The sequence below is a fragment of the Alexandromys fortis genome, unplaced genomic scaffold, assembly GCF_014885135.2.
Source record: "Alexandromys fortis isolate MF-2015 unplaced genomic scaffold, M_Fortis_MF-2015_v1.1 scaffold_62, whole genome shotgun sequence".
NCBI lineage: Eukaryota > Metazoa > Chordata > Mammalia > Rodentia > Cricetidae > Alexandromys > Alexandromys fortis.
Window position 1 is genome coordinate 5,005,238 of NW_026067942.1, and position 18,005 is coordinate 5,023,242.

At 51.3% G+C, this 18,005-nt stretch overlaps 1 protein-coding gene across 9 annotated transcripts in view; it reads left to right on the forward strand.

Moving 5' to 3' along the window:
* Positions 1 to 18,005, forward strand: part of Ptpn14 (protein tyrosine phosphatase non-receptor type 14) — a 142,275-nt gene that overhangs the window by 113,067 nt on the left and 11,203 nt on the right. For all 9 annotated transcript variants that reach the window (XM_050148146.1, XM_050148138.1, XM_050148147.1 and 6 more), the window contains 6 exons: positions 1,513 to 1,591; positions 3,940 to 5,411; positions 8,855 to 8,998; positions 10,345 to 10,563; positions 13,845 to 13,973; positions 16,481 to 16,715. In XM_050148146.1, coding sequence (XP_050004103.1) covers positions 1,513 to 1,591; positions 3,940 to 5,411; positions 8,855 to 8,998; positions 10,345 to 10,563; positions 13,845 to 13,973; positions 16,481 to 16,715 — 2,278 coding nt within the window. The remainder of the gene's footprint in view (positions 1 to 1,512; positions 1,592 to 3,939; positions 5,412 to 8,854; positions 8,999 to 10,344; positions 10,564 to 13,844; positions 13,974 to 16,480; positions 16,716 to 18,005) is intronic.

The window sequence follows — 18,005 nt, forward strand, 5'->3', positions numbered from 1 at the left end:
CCCTCCCTCCCTCCCTCCCTCCCTCCCTCCCTCCCTCCCTCGCTCCTTCCTGGTAAGAGCATGACACAGACTCCTAGAATTCTAGACTTGAGCCACATGGGAATTTCTAAGCTCACGTGGCTGTCTCTGACCTCAGTGTGCCTCAGTCTCTGTCCTCCCCCGTTTGCTCACACGCTCATTCCTTCAGTCTCCTCTGTTAGTGCTGTCTTCCGTTACCTTCTTCATCTCGTGTGTTTGTTAGTGAGATCAAGTGTCATTTGTACCTGGGAGCTGTGATGGCATAACACTCTTCTCAGGCACTTGTGGGATCCAGAGAGCCCCCCTTTCTTACTTTGGTGAGGTGGTCTACAGGGCTCTAGATTCTGAGGTCGCCTTGTCCTGTAGGTCTGAGCTATTTCTCTGAGTGAGACAGCAGACGTCAGTGTCTTAATGACCCTTGCTGTTATAATTCTTAACTTCCTTACCAGTTTCTGTCTTTCTCTTTTGTGATGCCTGTTCTCATAGGTTTTTGTTTGTTTTCTTGTTTTTGACAAGTTTACGCAAACCCCTAGTTATGCCTGGTCTTAGCTTAGAAACTGCGACTCTAAAGTCATCCTCCAGGACTTCTGCGATTATTTAGAAGTCTGAGCAGCGCCTTTTCCTTCTCAGTTCATTTCAATGTTTTTCTTCTCCGATTCATGTTGATTCTGGATCTTTTGTTTTCATGACCTTCCTTGTTCCCCATCTGGTGCCTTGAAACTCCCTAGGTGGGACCAGGCTCCCCTTGAAGGCATGGAGATCCGCCTGCCTCTGCCTCCCAAGTGCTGGGATTAAAGGCGTGCGCCCCACTTCTGAGTCAGTTGTCTTGAGATGATAGCTCTAAAGCTGGAAGAGAGGAGACAGACAGTCCCTCAGTCCCCCAACATCAAGGATGCCCTCTTCTGCAGCAGGAGTGGTTTAGAATGGTCTAAATGCCACATTCAGGAGTCAGTGGGCAAGACTGCATTGCCCAGGAGGGCGTCCTTTATGAACTAGAGTGTCTCTCTGGCCCGTGCCACGTGTGATTCTCAGTGGCCTATTATTTTATTGGACCCCTATGTAAATTCACTGTAGGGCCCAGTCTAACACAGCCCTGACCCTACACCAGCCTCCTGTGGATCTGTGAACTGGAGCCATGGCCCTTGCTGCCTTGTAGGGAGCCAGTCTTGGACGTAGCAAAGCACGTTTCTTGGACGAGTTCATCCTTTTTGACTCCACCTGCTCCAAAGGCCCCAAGAACATGGCCAGTGTCCGACACCCTAGCTAACAACTGCGCCCAAACGTGGGATGCTGGCGTTTTTCCCTCTCTGACCTTGAACCGGTTTCTGCTGTTCTCAGTGTCACTATGAACTAAGAGCTTAGATCAGTAGAAGAGGGTGGGTCAGAGGGGTGGCCAGCAGAGCAGCTGCAATGTGCTTCCCTGGGTCGGGGCTGGTTTTCTGACGTCTACCAGATGCCTTTGCAGCATCCGCAGCTCTGTTTTCTCTGTTTCAGCCAAGGCAGCAGCCGTACATCCTGCCTCCCATGCACGTGCAATGCAGTGAACACTACTCGGAGACCCACACTTCCCAAGGTAACTGTCGCTCGTCCTTCTGCCGTCGTAAGACACAAGGCTGGGTCCCGGGGCACCGCAAAGACACTTGCTGGAAAATGTCAATGATGGTTGGATTTTAACTTTGTCATTGTCTAATTACAGTGGCCATCAGATTCAATTTGTGAAATTAAGCATAGTAGCTGCCTGGGAAGGAAAATACCCGAGATCTGGCTAACTAGGAAGACGTGTGGCTGGGCTGAGCTAAAGGATGCGTTCTTGTTTCCTTGCCTCCCATTTTTGTGGGCCAAGGGTGGAGATTGACAGCCCAGCCCTCCCGGGGTGCTTGCTTCAACCTCGGGGCCAATGTCAGGAGCTTGGAGCAGCCACATGGTTCCGGGGTGCCTGAGCAAACCTCTTACCCTCATGATTCAGTGGTTTTTCTTACCCTCCTCCCTTCAGGCCCTTTTCTCTGCGTGCCGGGACAAGAATGAACATGGACCAGTGGTTGTGAGGTGTCAGGTGCTAGGCGAGGAACTTGTTGTGTATTGTCTCATTTAATCCTGCAGTAAGCCTGTGGTGCTATTGTTTCTGTACAGAAATAGGGAGACAGAGGTTAAATGCTAGACCTTGGATATAAGAACTGTGTGGGTTCCCCTGCGTGCGTGTGTGCGTGCGTGCGTGCATGCGTGTGTGTAAAGCCCTGCATATCCAGAATGTGTGTGTTTATGTGTATGACATTGTATATCCAGAGTGTTTGTATATTTGTGTGTGTGTGCATGCATGCGTGTTGTGCGTGTGTGTGTGTGGCCCTGCATATCCAGAATGGACCTGACTTAGAAACTGGCTTTTGTGGCTCATGGGTTGGGGAGGTGACTCAGTGGTTGTCTTAGTCGGGGTTTCTATTACTGTGGTAAAACACCACGACCAAAAACAACGAGGGGAAGAAAGTTTATTTCAGTTTACACCTCTCAGGTCACACTCCATTACTGAAGGAAGTCAGGACAGGAGCCCACAGTAGGAGCAATGCAGAAGGCCCCAGAGAAACGCTGCTTTTCCCAGCTTGTTTCTCATGGCTTGCTCAGCCTGTTTTCTTATACCAGCAAAGACCACCTGCCCAGTGTAAGACACCCACAGTAAGCTGGGCTCTCCCACACGAACCCTTCATCAAAAAAAGAAAAAACCAGAAAAAATGCCCCCATAGACCTACCAACCGTGTGGAGGCATTTTCTTGGTTCTTCTTTTCCATATATAAAGTTGTCACAGACACCAGCACAGCACTGCTGTGCAGGAGTGAGCTCCGGAGTGTGGGTGCTCAGAATTCACTCGAATGCCAGGTGAGGGTAGCGACCCACCTGAAGTTCCAGCTCCACAAGGCTGAGGTGGGATCCCTAAGCAAGATGGCTACTGAGACTCAGCAGCAGCACACTCAAGTGGAGCTGAGAGCCCCTCCTGAGCGGATCACACAGAAGAGTGAGCAAGGATGACTGCTAGAACAAACATTGGTTGTCCATGCAAGTGCATACACATGCCCCCACGTGCACACATGCCCCCACGTGCACACACGCCCCCCCACGTGCACACATGCCCCCACATGAACACACGCCCCCACGTACACACAAGCCCCCCCACGTGCACACACAAACCCACAAGAACACAAACACCCACAAGTACACACACACCCCACAAGAACACACATGCCCCCACGTGCACTCTTGCTACCCTACGTGCACACACGCCCCCACATGCACACATGCCACAGATACACATGAAAACTGCTTTTGTAGCTCTTTAGGTTCCTTCAGCCATTGTTACTTTTTACTGGAATTAGCTAGAGGGAGGCTTCAGGAACACCTCAGAAACTCTTGATTCTGACCTTTTTTTTCCGCTGGCTGCTTGCTGTTCAGAGACCATGGCCATGCTGGCCACGCCGTCAGCCTCGCTTCTCTCTGAATGCTCGTCAGTCCCTTAGGTTAAGAGCCCTTTTCTGATATAGTCAGAGAGAGTAGTTCTGAGGATGGGGCAGTTTGAGTCTATTACTCTATTAAAACTCTGGACTTTTCTGGCCCAAATATCCGGTTCTGCCCTGAAGCTGTGTACAAGAGGCCTGGTCTCCCCAACAAGTGGCTCATTATCTCCATCTAATTATAGCAATTTGAGACGGTGCCCACGCGATGCCCACGTTGTGCACTTCCTTTGCACTGCGCTCTGACGTGTTCTATACATGGACACTTTATCCGAGGTAGCAGTTCTTGGTGACATATGTGGGGGAGGGTCAGGGAATTTGCCTTTTTATGACTTATTTCAGTCATCTGCTCCAGGGACTTAGGGGGGAGGTCTCTTGAAACAGTGGCGTGATGGTTCATGTTCCTGTGTTTGGCTTTTTGCAGACAGCATTTTCCCTGGGAACGAGGAAGCCTTGTATTGCAAATCTCACAACAGCCTGGACTTAAACTACTTAAATGGCACCGTCACCAATGGCAGCGTGTGCAGTGTTCACAGTGTTAACTCCCTCAGCTGCTCCCAAAGCTTCATCCAGGCCTCTCCGGTGTCCTCCAACCTCAGCATCCCTGGAAGCGACATCATGAGGGCGGACTACATCCCCAGCCACCGACATAGCACCATCATCGTACCTTCTTACAGGCCCACCCCTGACTACGAGACAGTGATGCGGCAGATGAAGAGGGGGCTGATGCATGCAGACAGCCAGAGCCGGTCTCTGCGGAACCTCAACATCATCAACACCCATGCTTACAACCAGCCTGAGGAACTGGTGTACAGCCAGCCAGAGATGCGGGAGAGGCATCCCTACACTGTCCCGTACGCGCCCCAGGGGGGCTACGGTCACAGACTTGTTAGTCCATCTGACCAGATGAACCCCAAAAATAGTGCAGTGTGTAGCAAGCCAGGGGCCAGCTCCATCTCTCACACGGTGAGCACTCCAGAGCTGGCCAACATGCAGCTTCAAGGAACACAAAACTACAGCACAGCCCACATGCTCAAGAACTATCTCTTTAGGCCCCCACCCCCTTACCCTCGGCCTCGGCCTGCCACCAGCACCCCAGACCTCGCCAGCCACCGCCACAAGTATGTCAGTGGCAGCAGCCCTGATCTGGTGACTCGGAAAGTCCAGCTTTCCGTAAAAACCTTCCAGGAGGACAGCTCTCCCGTGGTCCATCAGTCTTTGCAGGAAGTAAGCGAGCCCCTTACCGCCACCAAGCACCACGGCACGGTGAATAAACGCCACAGCCTAGAGGTGATGAACAGTATGGTACGCGGCATGGAGGCCATGACACTGAAGTCACTCAATATCCCCATGGCTCGCCGTAACACGCTTCGGGAGCAGGGCCCCTCCGAGGACGCGGGTGGCCATGATGTGCACGGGCTTCCCCAGTACCGCCACAAGAAGACATTCTCGGATGCCACCATGCTAATCCACAGCAGTGAGAGTGAGGAGGAGGAGGAGGCCCCTGAGGCAGTGCCTCAGATTCCGGTCCTTCGGGAGAAGGTGGAATACAGTGCCCAGCTGCAGGCCGCCCTGGCCCGCATTCCCAACAGGCCCCCGCCGGAGTACCCAGGGCCAAGAAAAAGTGTCAGTAACGGGGCACTGCGGCAGGACCAGGGGACCGTCCTTCCTGCCATGGCCAGAGCCCGGGTGCTGAGACACGGGCCAGCCAAGGCCCTTAGTGTCTCTCGGGCCGAGCAGCTGGCTGTCAATGGGGCCTCTCTGGGCCCCTCCATCTCTGAGCCTGACCTCACCAGCGTGAAGGAGCGGGTCAAGAAGGAGCCTGTGAAGGAGAGGCCCGTGTCAGAGATGTTCTCCCTGGAGGACAGCATTATAGAGAGAGAGATGATGACTAGGGTGAGTGTCCCCACTCCCAGGTCGCTGATGGAGGCCTAGAGGAGGGAGGCTTCAGGGAGCGTGCTGGGCCCTAAAGGCCTATGGGCATTTCAGCCTTGATGTCCCCAGATGTGGGTTTGCTTTGTCAAGGAACATCTGCCATCCCATTTCCATTCGTGGCTACAGCTGGTATGTAGTACAGAACATTTAGTGACTAGGCGCGTTCCTGAGGAAGTTACCACTGAGCCCAGGTACATCCCTGAGGGGGTTACCACTACACCCCAGTCCGTATCAGGGTTGCTCTATGAGAATCTCACTCGTGCGTATGTGCGTGCACATGCATCGTCCATGCTTACACACCACATTCGAAGACACGCCGCAGTGTTGCTGTTACAGATGACCCTTCACGGGGATGCACACAGCTCCGAAAGCTAGTTCTGCTGTCGGGGCGAGGCCACGCGGGGGCAGATTGTGTAAACGAGAAAATAAACACCTCTTACAATGAGAACATTGCTGGATTGTAGTTGCTGCTGCTGCTGGAAAAGAGAAACCCTCCCCTACTGCTTTTCCTGGAAACCCTGACCTCCCTAAAAAGCCTTTCGATTATGTAACTAATTGAGCCAGTTGACGGCTTTTTGTTGGTTACAGCTGTCGGGTAGTCTGCTTTGTCGGAGGTCATTAGGCTCATTGCCGAGTCTTCCAAACTCATCCTGGGAATCGACCCAGACAGAGGAAGTAAAGGCCAAAGTTTTACCGAAGCCACACTGCTGGGTTGAGAGGTCGAATCCAACCTTACTACTTTAGAACAGCCTGAAGGCATCTCAGCCCCGAGGTTCTGGTGATCAGCAGGGTGGCAACCAGAGTCAGCCTGGATGGACCGCATGCTTCTTGCTTTGCAAATGGGGAGGGAAATTTTGAAGTCTCTGCCTCTGGGGGTAAACACACACACACACACACCTTTGGCTGGGGATGGAGTGAAATGCGGGGGTGGGTACCATGAAGAGACAGCGTTCCCAGCTTGGAAAAGAGTAATTCATTGGTGTAAAGTGATGTCTCAACACTTCTTGGCTCCAGGCCTCTTAAAAGCTGCCTTGGCTTCAGGAATCCATCACCGTAAGCACTGAGCTTCGAAGCTGGCCCTGACAAGTTGAGACTTAACGATGTCCACATGGTCTTGTAACCTCCTCTTGGCTATCCTCATCCTCTCCTGTTGCCCAGATTAAACAAGTAGCCCGCAGCCAGGGCCCTGGTCCCGGGGCCCTGCTTGGAAGCATGGTACAGACACCGAAGAAGAGTGAAGGGCTCCCTGCTGTCTCCTCCCCCAGTTCTGTTTTCTTCCAGGATGGTGGATCACACCGACTGGCAGATCTAACCGTTAGCTTTTCGCTCGGGAACTGCATTCCTGTTCCTGTTAGACCCCCTCAGCTCACACAGCCTCACACAACTGGGAGTTCGCAGACTGCTACCCTTGAGGTCTATGTCCCAACCTCAGAGAAGCACCGGAGGAGGCCAAGCTAGGCCAGTGGCTCCACCACTCAAGATGAATCTTCGTCATGAAGTCTGTATTCGTACCGGCCTAGGCGACACCCACACAGCTTCTCCACTCCTCTCTGTATGGAGAGAAGGAAAGAAGGCTACGGCAGCCATACCAGCCCCTCTCACCGAGAGAACAGACAGAAGCCTCAAGCCTGTGTGTAGGATTGGGTGCAGTGAGCTCCCTGTTCGCAGTCGCTTTTCCTGTAATGGACGGCTCTGCTTAGGGCCCATGCTTCAATTCTGCTGCCTCCTTGAAGACATTTTCCACCTCCCAGCCCCGAGGCTGGAGTCGTGTTCAGAGAGCAAAGAAAGCCAGTTCAGTTTAGAAAGGTTCAGAAAGACCTTCTAGTTTGATTTATTTCATTCATTTTTTTGTTGTCCCTGCTGCAAAGCTAACGGGATAAATGACATCGGCAACGAAGAGGCCTGGTTCAGTTATCACTATATCCAGTTCTCCCGGGGTAGGTAGTGAGCTTTTTCCAAGAACAGCAATCCTTGAGCTCTGGAGGCAGAAGCAGGAGGATTGCTTGCAAGTTTGAGGAGCAGCCAGGGTTGCCTAGTAAGACTCTGTCTCAAAAATCAAACAAAAACAAAACCTGTGAAGCGCTTCAAAACTGAATGAAAAGAGGGGATAGGAAAGAGTTATCTTTCACAAAACTGAGCTAATCAGGGGGTGAATCCAGACGTATCCCAGAGGCCTGCTTGGCACAGAGGTGCCAAGGCTGTTCATACCTCAGCCACCCATCACATCTCACTGTGCCCTCCTCGCCGATGCCCCCTTGGTTGTTCGTGGGTCAGCCTGTCACCAGCCGTAGTTGTCCTGTTGGTAGCGCCCCTCACAAAGGCTTCTCACCCATTGTAGGAGCACATTGATGACAGTGAAGCCCGTGCCAGCCATGTCCCCACCACCCCGCCCCCACCTTACTCAGCGCCACGTCTGCAACAACATGGCGCCATCAAGATACCTCCTCCAGGAGTAAATTGATTAGCAGTGCAATAAGAAAACAAATCCTTGACGATCCCAGGCTGCCACCTCGTCTATAGCAGTCACAGGCGTGTACAAACGGGCATGACATGATTGTGCATCAGAACGGCCCCTTGCACACTTTCCCAAACATCTTAAACAAAATTATTTTCAAGAGCTGTGCACAGTAGGCTGCTGGCAGTAAACAGGATATCCGTCCCCCTGCTGATGCCAGGGACGTGAGGATGCTCAAGGGTCGTTCCAGCATTCACTCTGACCACATCCGGTTCAGCCCAGAGATGAGGGGGAGATAGGATTGGCTAGGCCACACTCCTGTCACGCCCCTCCAGCGAGGGGCAGTGGTCAGTACCCTTTGTCTACCCTGAATGGAGCGTGAAGGCTGAAGGCCTGGTGGTTCACGGTCTGGGGCTGGCAAAGCAGGTATCTCAGGGACTGGGAGTAGGCGTAAGATTCAGGTCTTCATCCCGAGCCCTTCAGAATAGAAACCCCATTTTCTTCCTTTGCTGGTGTGTAGTATCTATGCATCAACATGGTAGCTGGTGGGTTTTACGCCATTAGTCAGTGCAAAAGGCCTGTCCTTGTGATGGACTCGGTCCGGGTCGTCTGTTTTCTTCCGTCTTCAGCCCATGTTTTTCTAAAGCATATTGTATGCACCCCCTTTGTATGTTCTCTTGTAAAACCCGTGGCTAGGTATGTTTTCTAGGGCATCTATCTCTATCTTTCTAGCGCATGAGTTAATTAAGAATAAAGGCCCTAGGGTCCTGTAAGAACCGGCCTCCCTGGGCATGGTGGGAATAATGGGAAGCCTGTGTTGAATTTGCCCTGCTAATGGTGAATGTCTGCATTCCTTGGCTGGGGAGTCACAGATTTGGGGAGATTAAAACACATTCCAGCCTTCCCCTGGAATTATAAACAATGAGAACGTGTCTTTTCTTGCCGGAAGAATCTCGAGAAGCAGAAGATGGCAGGCCTGGACCCACAGAGGAGGCCACTTATGCTGGCAGCGCTGAACGGGCTCTCGGTGGCCCGCGTCCCGGGGCGGGAAGACAGTCGACACGATGCCACCCGAGTCCCCATAGATGAGAGGGTGAGTGCTGGGCATGCCGGGTGTGCCTTCGGATTCCAGAAGTCCCGCTTTGCCCAGACCCGCCAGTGCCGTCTCCCTCATGGGTTAATTCTTTCACACTGGAGACGGCGTGGTCCAAGTGTACTGTGTGAAAGCCAACCCTTTTCAACACCTCCTCTTTCTTCACTCTGGTCTCCACACTTACCAAGTTAGTGTATTGATGCTTTATTAAAAAGTCTAGCCCCAGGGCTGGTGAGATGGCTCAGTGGGCGTAGAAGCTTGCTGCCAAGTCTGACGACCTGAGATCAATCCCTGGGACTCACATTGCGCAAAGAGAGAACCGACTTTCTCAGGGTTTGCTCTTACCTCTACACAGCTTGCTCCCCTCCCCAAAATAAATAATTAAACAAAAGAACAACCTCTAGCAAGCGGTGTGACCTCGGCCTACTCACTTAGTTCTTAACTTTTTAATCGTAAGTGGGGAATATAATTAGAGTTGTATATCTATTTTTATGTGATTTTAGGACTTAAGGGAAAAATGCAGAGTTGCATTCTGATGTGATTGACATCCTTGTTTCCCTCACACAACTGAATCTAAGGATGCACTAATTTGAAACACGCTGAGGGATGGTGGGGAAATATTAAAAATTTTCATTTCCTGCAATGGAGCCATTATGTTTCTCTAAGTGTGGAGAACTCTTTTTGTAAGATGAGGAAGTTAATTTTCCCAACCGTCACGTTCAGTGACTTTTGTCAACGATTGCTGTTTCCTAGGAAACCGTCACCCAAGGTTTTATTGCCCTGTGGTTCCCCCTCAAGGGCTGTAAGGTGTGTGATGGATAGTTCCTTGGTTAGGTACTGGTTCTGTGTTGCTGAGGGGGTAAAGAGGTTCCCCGAAGCTGCCGGGCTGGCTACCAGAAGCTCTGGAAACTGGTTTCCTGAAGTCACTGACTAACAGGGTGTAGATTTCTTTCTGCAGACACTCGGGATTAGAATGTTTTCTGGATCAGAAGGGACATTGCCCCAATGAATACCATGTAATTGAAATCAGGCAAGTTATGCTGTGTGTGGAGTTTGCTCCTCAGCGCTCTGCCACTGACTGATCCGTTCAGTAAAAACTGCTCTGAGGGTAAAGGGTGCTTCCCAGTTAAGACTGACGCTGTGCCTGTCAGCAGAGGTCATAGGCGGCACAAGGAGTTTGCATTTCAGCGGAAGTCTGTCTTTGCAGATTGCAGCTTATGGCTGGGTGGTCAGGGCAGAGACTAGCGGTGTGGGGGCTCGTGCGTGAGGGCGGTAGCCAAGTGGGAGTGCCGAGAACCCGGTTGCCCTGCTGGAACTAGGGGAGCTGATGCCCGCCTCTCTTGCAGCTCCGAGCCCTGAAGAAGAAGCTAGAAGAGGGAATGGTGTTCACGGAGTATGAGCAGATCCCCCACAAAAAGGCCAATGGCATCTTCAGCACCGCCACTCTGCCAGAAAATGCTGAGCGTAGCCGGATCCGAGAAGTCGTCCCCTACGAGGAGAACCGGGTGGAGCTCATCCCGACCAAGGAGAACAACACAGGCTACATCAACGCCTCCCACATCAAGGTGAGGGGTGTCAGAGGCATCCAGCAGGGTATTTCTGCAGGCGGAGGTGCGCTAACCCTCCCTACGCCGTGGCTAGCAGGACTGGTATGTGACTCACGGGTGATGGACATGGGAACTCGTCTCCCTCGTTGGCAGTGGCTCTTATTCTGTCCAAGAGCAGCAAAACCATTGCTTCTTCCTTGTAATACCACAGACAGTTCACTTCAGGGCCAAACCCTAAGAGCAGGGTGGTTTGTACACAAACCACAGTTGATGGCAGCAGATCCTCAGCCAATGAATGGGGTGTGCAGGTGTGAGGTCCCCCCCAGATTTCATTTGTTTTCATTTTATGGGTGTGTTTGCCTGCGTGTATGCATGCATACCATGTGCGTGTGATGGCTGTAGAGGTGGGCAGAGAGCATCGGATCCTGTAGAAATGGTATTACAAGGAGTTGTGGGCCTCCATGTGGGTGCTAGGAACTGAACTCGGGTTCTCAGCAAGAACAACAAATGTTCTTTTTTTTTTTTTTTTTTTTTTTGGATTTTTCGAGACAGGGTTTCTCCGTAGCTTTTGGTTCCTGTCCTGGAACTAGCTCTTGTAGACCAGGCTGGNTGGATTTTTCGAGACAGGGTTTCTCCGTAGCTTTTGGTTCCTGTCCTGGAACTAGCTCTTGTAGACCAGGCTGGCCTCGAACTCACAGAGATCCGCCTGCCTCTGCCTCCCGAGTGCTGGGATTAAAGGCGTGTGCCAGCCACCGCCGCCCGGCGCAACAAGTGTTCTTTAACCTCTCAGCCATCTCTCCAGCCCACAGTGTGTGGGATTTCCGTTCATATCTCAAATATTTCATGTCTCAGTATGTCATAGCTTAGCTGAGCCCCAGTCAGAATTCGGAGCTGTAAACACGTGGGCACCTAGAGTGAGTGATTTCCGAAGCAGCTTACCCTCCCCAGTTTTCCTATTGACTGGAGGTGCTTCTTTAGAACCGGCTCTGAACTCAGAGATGGGAGAGTGTTTCAAAGGCTCCAGCTTAGTCATTGGCTACGGGACAATTTTACATAACGTGGTTCATCTGAATAATCTGTGTGATCAGTAGCTTTGAACTCTCAGTCTTCTTGGAGTTTCCAATTCTGCTGGAATTGCTAGAAGGTTGCTTTGACCCCCACCCCCAGCCAAGATGCAGTTAGGTATCGGGTTTGTGTATCACGCATAGCCAGTTTTCATATGAGACTTGAAAAGTGTGACATGTTTGGGTATGATGTGTTTATACGTAAGTCATAGATAGTGCTATGCATATACATTTATAGCATACAGGTTTTTTGATTTTTGAGAGCAAGAACCAAACCAATAAAATAATGAATGCCAGGGAACTCTCAAGTAAACCGCAGCTGAGGATGGCGCAGCTGCCTCCCGATGAAGTGCCTCTGGATTCCGTACAGAGGGAGATTCTCCTGGCCTCTTCCCTTGGCCCAGTCTCTTCCTCATTTTCCATCTGCTCTTCGGAAGCAGCTGCCACTCCCCATAAGCAGTACCCTCTGGGCATTGGTACCCGAGATGCCTTCCCTTCCGCGGTATTCTCTGAGGCCCACATTTCATCTTACGGATCCAGGGTAGACGGCGGAGCAGCTCACAGGCCCAGAGAACTTGCAGGAACTCGCCCTCGGCTTCTGGAACCAAGCTGTGTGCTTCGCCACTGTTTTCTCCCCTGGGTTCCAAGCAGCCTTTAACGCGGAAGGAGGCTGAGCTCCTCCAGGGGTGGGGTTAACATCTGCGACTCTCTGGCTGGGGTTGCTGTACCGACTGACCATTTCCACGCAGATTTTACTGCCCTCCTGTCAGTACTGGAGGAGGCAACATTCTCTGCGGTTGGTTATGGTCCCTACACATTGAGTGCCAGGATGGATAGTGTTTAAGATCCTGGTTCCACAGACACCCCTGCCCCCTCCCAGTGAGTCTGTGGATGTTTTCTCCCACCGTATGTGGAGAGTGGGGGTTTTCTTGCGCACCTGAACATGTCTGTGTGATAAGACGAGAGCTGATGTAAATACTAAAATAAAATACATAAAATAAATGAGGAGAAACGTCCCGAACAGTGATGCGCCCGTTGCTTCTGGAACCCCCTGGAGGTCTGCATTGCATGGATGTGTATAGGGGCTTGTGTCTGTCCTGTCTAGGCACATGTAAGAGACAGACCAAAGATGTTCGCCTTGAGAGTGTGACCTCCAGTTCCCTAGGTCTGTTTTTGCCAGTGGGATGTTTTTGTAGACTATGCTTTTATTTAAAGTCTATCAGAGAGCCCTGTTCCTCATTGTCCAGAATTACAGTCCTTTGGTGGCTGTGGAACTAATTTAATGGTGGTAATCATGCATATACTTTAAAAAATATAGACTAAAGAATAGAATCTGTAAGAACGCATTGTACACACTAAGCATAGATGTTTTTATAACATAAATTCTGTTCATTTATGCTTAGGTGTTTGCATAAACTCTTGTGTACATTTATGTGACTATACATATATGTGTGGTATGTGTGTGTGTGTGCACATGTATTGTGCACTCCCCCATGTATGCACAAATGAAGGCTAAAGGTAAACATCATTTATCTTCTGCATCACTCTTGAGTTTATTATTACATTTTATTTTGTGTGTCTGTGTCTTTCTATGTGTGTGCCCGTGTCTGTGTGTCTGGTGTGTGTGTGTGTGTGTGTGTGTGTGTGTGTGTGTGTGTGTACATCAGAGGACAAATGGCAGGAGTTGGTTCTCTCCTTCCATGACGTGGATCCTGGGGGTCATGCTTAGGGTATCAGAGTTAACGTGAGGCACCCTCACCACCGACCATCTCACCCAGCCCCTCCACCTTACTTTCGAGGCAGGCCTTTCACTGAGCCTGGACTCACTGTGTCCACAGTGTGGCCAGTGAGCCCCGGGAACCCTTGCTCTTTATCCTCCCAGCCCTGGGATGACAGGCACACACCACCTAGCGTATATGTGGGTGTTGGGGATCTTTACTCGGGCCCTCACGCTTGTGCAGAAGGCACTTTGCCTACTGAGCATCTCCTCAGCCCACGTGTGTACGCTTTTAATCCATTCTAGTTTGTAGGTACTGCCTGTTGTATGTGAAAAAAGATCAGGAAAGTCTGACTTGTTAGGCTGGCTTGAGCCAGGAAGCATTTTGATATGGAAGTATGTCATCTGCTGTGTATGGCTTCTGGGTTTTCAGGATCGCACCGGTCCACGTGGCCCAGAAGAATAGAATCGGGTGTGGTCCCACCAGCCCGGCTCACTGTCCTTCCCTTGCCTTGCAGGTGGTGGTTGCTGGGGCAGAATGGCACTACATCGCCACCCAGGGACCCCTGCCGCACACCTGCCATGACTTCTGGCAGATGGTGTGGGAGCAGGGGGTCAACGTGATCGCCATGGTCACCGCGGAGGAGGTAAGGGTGGCTTGCTGAACGCCCCTGTCCTGGGGAAGGGGTGGCCAGAAGGTGGGCCTGGAACCCATGACTTCGTGTGCCTGCAGATTCATTTTCCCCTGGCGTGCCCCCTCTTAGCCTGTGTGTGCCTCCTTCCCCAGCGATGGTTGACAGTGGACTCTTTCTCTTCTCGTTTTCCTTTGGCTCCTAACTCTTTTCTTTGTGACCGTACTTCACTACGACGGAAACTAAACACATAATCAAAACGACCAAACTTGAGTTCATCCAGCGGGCGGCGTGTACCCCACAGAACGGTTCAGGCTGTGCTGGGTAAACACACGGGGCCTCCCAACCCTGGCGCTGCCAGCCCTGCGTGCCATGGTGCTTATCAGCCGAAAGGAGACCAGAGTCACTGCTGGAGGAAAGGGCTGAATTCTTCAGGGAGCAGGAAAAGAAAATGCCTTTTCTTCCTGTGCCAAGGCAAACACAGGTTCTCTGTTGCAGCTGAGGAGCCGTGCTGCACAGACTGGCAGGCCCTCCCCCGCGCGGTGCCGCCTGCTCAGAGCTCGCCGACCCTGGGGAAAGAGTTGGATTTCCTCTCTGTCACACTTGCAAAACATTTTGCCCCACTCCCTTTAATCCTCTTATGAGATTCCAAGTTATATTTTCAAATTCATTTAGGGAACTAGCTTCATGCATTTGACCAAGATCCTTGGTATTATGAGGCCCCATTCCCACCTGTTATCCAGGGCCAGGAGCAGAGACCTGGGGCACAAAATCAGTCATGGCTGTCCACCATCACCACCAGTGGGTACCGGGCACTTGCTTTCTAGAGCGGTTTATGGAGAAATTTGGTGAGGCCACGTTGCATTGTCAAAGGTCAAATACGCTTCTCTGTCAAATACACATTCTCTGTCTGACCTTCCACTAAGAAAGTAAATCCTAGGGCTGGTGAGACAGCTTACCACCGGTAAAGAGCCTGCCACGAAAGCAGCCACCAGCAAAGCGCCTGTATTTGCATGTAATCCCAGCACCGGGGAGGCAAAGGCAGGAAGATTCCCCAGCTGGACACTCAGTGTTGACCTTTGGCCTCCACAGGCGCACATGCCCAGACCCACGTGAATACATACCGCATATATACACATATACACAAACACCCAGAAAATAAATTTTCAAAACTACTGACACCATTAAACTAAATTAAGGATCCTAATAGTTCATGCCGTGGGAGGTTACTGTTACTTTATTACTGCTTACTTATTTTGTCTCTGTGATGTGGTCCTCATAGCCCAGGTTGGCCTGTCCATGTAACTCTGTCGTCGATCTGTGTAGACTGTAGGGTGGATGGTGGATGCGGCAGGCACTTCCCTTTTCCCCACGGTGTTTACCTCCAGCGGGGGACACTGAAAAGTGAACCAGTAGCACACATGGGGGCGGGCAGCTGTGGCTCTGCAGAGGCGCCAGTGTTCCAGCCGAAGCATCGGTGACAAGCAGATCTGCCGTGTCTAAACAAAGCAGAATCTAGTGATCCGCGGGATGGTCAGGAATGGATCATTTTGTAAAATCCAGAACTGACTCAGGCACTGAGCCAAGTGTGAGTTTGAGGTCTCACATTAACCCCCCTTTGTAGGATCTGTGTATAAAAGAACAAAGTGCTGCAGACCTAGGGAGGAGACTCAGTCCAACCCTCTGGGACCAGACAGGATGACTAGTGCCCGGCAAGGGACACTGAGCAGGCCAACTGATAGTTCCTTTACTTAATTATTTAGTGATCCGCCTTGAGACAGGGTCTCACATAGCCCAGGCTGGCTTCAAACTTGCTGTGTAACCAAGGCTAACCTTGACCCTTTGACCCTCCTGTCTCCACCTCCCACCATACCTGGTTCATGTCGTATTGTGGGTTGGACCAGACTTCATGCGTGTTGTCTCTGCATTCTGACCACTGAGCATGTCCCAGTCGATCTTCGTGTGTCCCGCCACAGCTCCCTGCTCCTCGTGTCTTCTTCCTGCCCCCCAGCCTCTGCACTCTATCTGTCCTCAGCCAGCAGCTCCTCCATGCTTCCCACCCACACCAGTGATTGCTGACCCACACGAGACCGGACACTAAGACTTTGTAGATGGTGCACGGTCTCAGGACAGAAGACAAAATCTGGGAAGAAAGAATGGCACACACTTGGCTGTTCTCTGCCTTGGCTGTATGTTGAGCTTTAACAAGCCAGCCAGGCTGAACGAAAAGTGAGAACAGCCCTGGATGAAAGTGGCAGCGTCGGTCAGAGGGTGGTACCCTGTGGAGAGCCCTGGGTTAGCATCAGCGTGAAAAGCAGGCTGTGGGCCGGCCACCAGGATCTGCTGCTTACCAGCCTGGAGCCTTCAGTGGCTTTCTGTTCTCCATGGGCTCCCTGCAGGCACCCCACAGAGCTCTGGGGAGATGTGATTTAGAAACTGCTGCCTGCTCTCCTGTTCTCGGACCCTAAGGCCAGGAGCAGAGTTCATCCTTTTTTTCACCTGTGCTTTTGTGTGTGTTTCAGGAGGGCGGACGGACCAAAAGTCATCGATACTGGCCCAAACTGGGGTCCAAGCACAGCTCAGCCACCTATGGCAAGTTCAAGGTCACCACGAAGTTCCGCACAGACTCTGGTTGCTATGCAACCACAGGGTTAAAGGTCAAGCACCTGCTGTCTGGCCAGGAGAGGACGGTGTGGCACTTGCAGTACACTGACTGGCCCCACCACGGCTGCCCAGAAGATGTCCAAGGATTTCTGTGTAAGTTTTTCCCAGACTGGGTTTTGCTGAGGGCATCAGTTGTCGGTCAGATAGAGAGGAGAGGCAGGGGGACCACGGTAATACCAAAGCTTTGATCTCCCCGCCTCTGCACAGGGCAGAGAAGAGTGATAGATACCTCTTGTGTTCTCTTAACGTTTTATGCACGTCCACAAGACCATGATAAGCTGATTCTGCATTGATTTAGACTTTTAGTGTCTCAGTAAGCATTACCATGTAACATATGCTATAACACAGATAAACCCTGGAACACACCAAGTCAAAGGTGACAGACACAAAGGGATAAGAACCGTAGGATTCTGCCCTGCATCAAGCACCTGCATCAGGCAAATCTATTACCTGTATTGTCTTTTCAGGGCACAGATATTATAGGTACTGATTCATGAGACTATGTGGGTGTCCTGAGTGCCAGGCAGTGGCTCAGGGCAGGTAACCAACAGCTATTGCGCAAACTGTGGCCATCACAGAGGCCCTACTGTGTATACATTGGACCACATCAGAACCTTGTTTTATTCTTGATGTGTTTAGAATTGGCATTAGGGGCTGAGATGCAAGAGCAGACAGACTAGGTTGTCAAGACCTAGAAAACCACTCCACCGGCTCTGTTGGATTCTATGATGAGTTGACAGAGGATGACGTTTGCCGCTGAAATGGGGACAGGCCTCAGTGGGCACAGTGAACACAAAACACAGGACAGTGGTGAGCAGAGGACCCAGAGAGGTTAGGGTTAGCCTGAGGTCAAGTGACCAGCTATCTAACACAGGAGGGATGTGACTGCTCCCTCCCTCCTAACAGAGCTCTTTTTATCCAGTTTGGGGAATCTTCTGCGAGTGGACTGGTTAAAGTTGTCTCCAAGAAGAAGACCCTGGAAACAATACAAGTAGATTGGTTTGATGGTTGATAGCCCTACTGAAGTGTGGGACCCGTGAGAAGGTCTAAAGTGTAGTTGAATTTTTAAAACCAGCCTGTTTAAGGAATGCCAGTCTAAGCTACCGAAGGGTACAGGGCCTCCCTTCAGGGAACATGTGTTGCCTAAGAACTGTTTTTGTGAGGCTCTTTATGCAGTGGGGTTGTATAGCATGGTGGAAACACTGGCTGTTGGATTGTCTGAGGAGCCTGCTTTCCCTTTTACGTGGCGATAGGGAGACACATTAAGGATTATGTGGCCGCTTTTCTTTTGTACCCACTGGGGCTGTGAGCAAACCTTTGAACAGCCCTGCTGGCCTGGGCAGCTGCTGAGAGGGACAAGAGCTGTTCTCGAACCCTCCACCC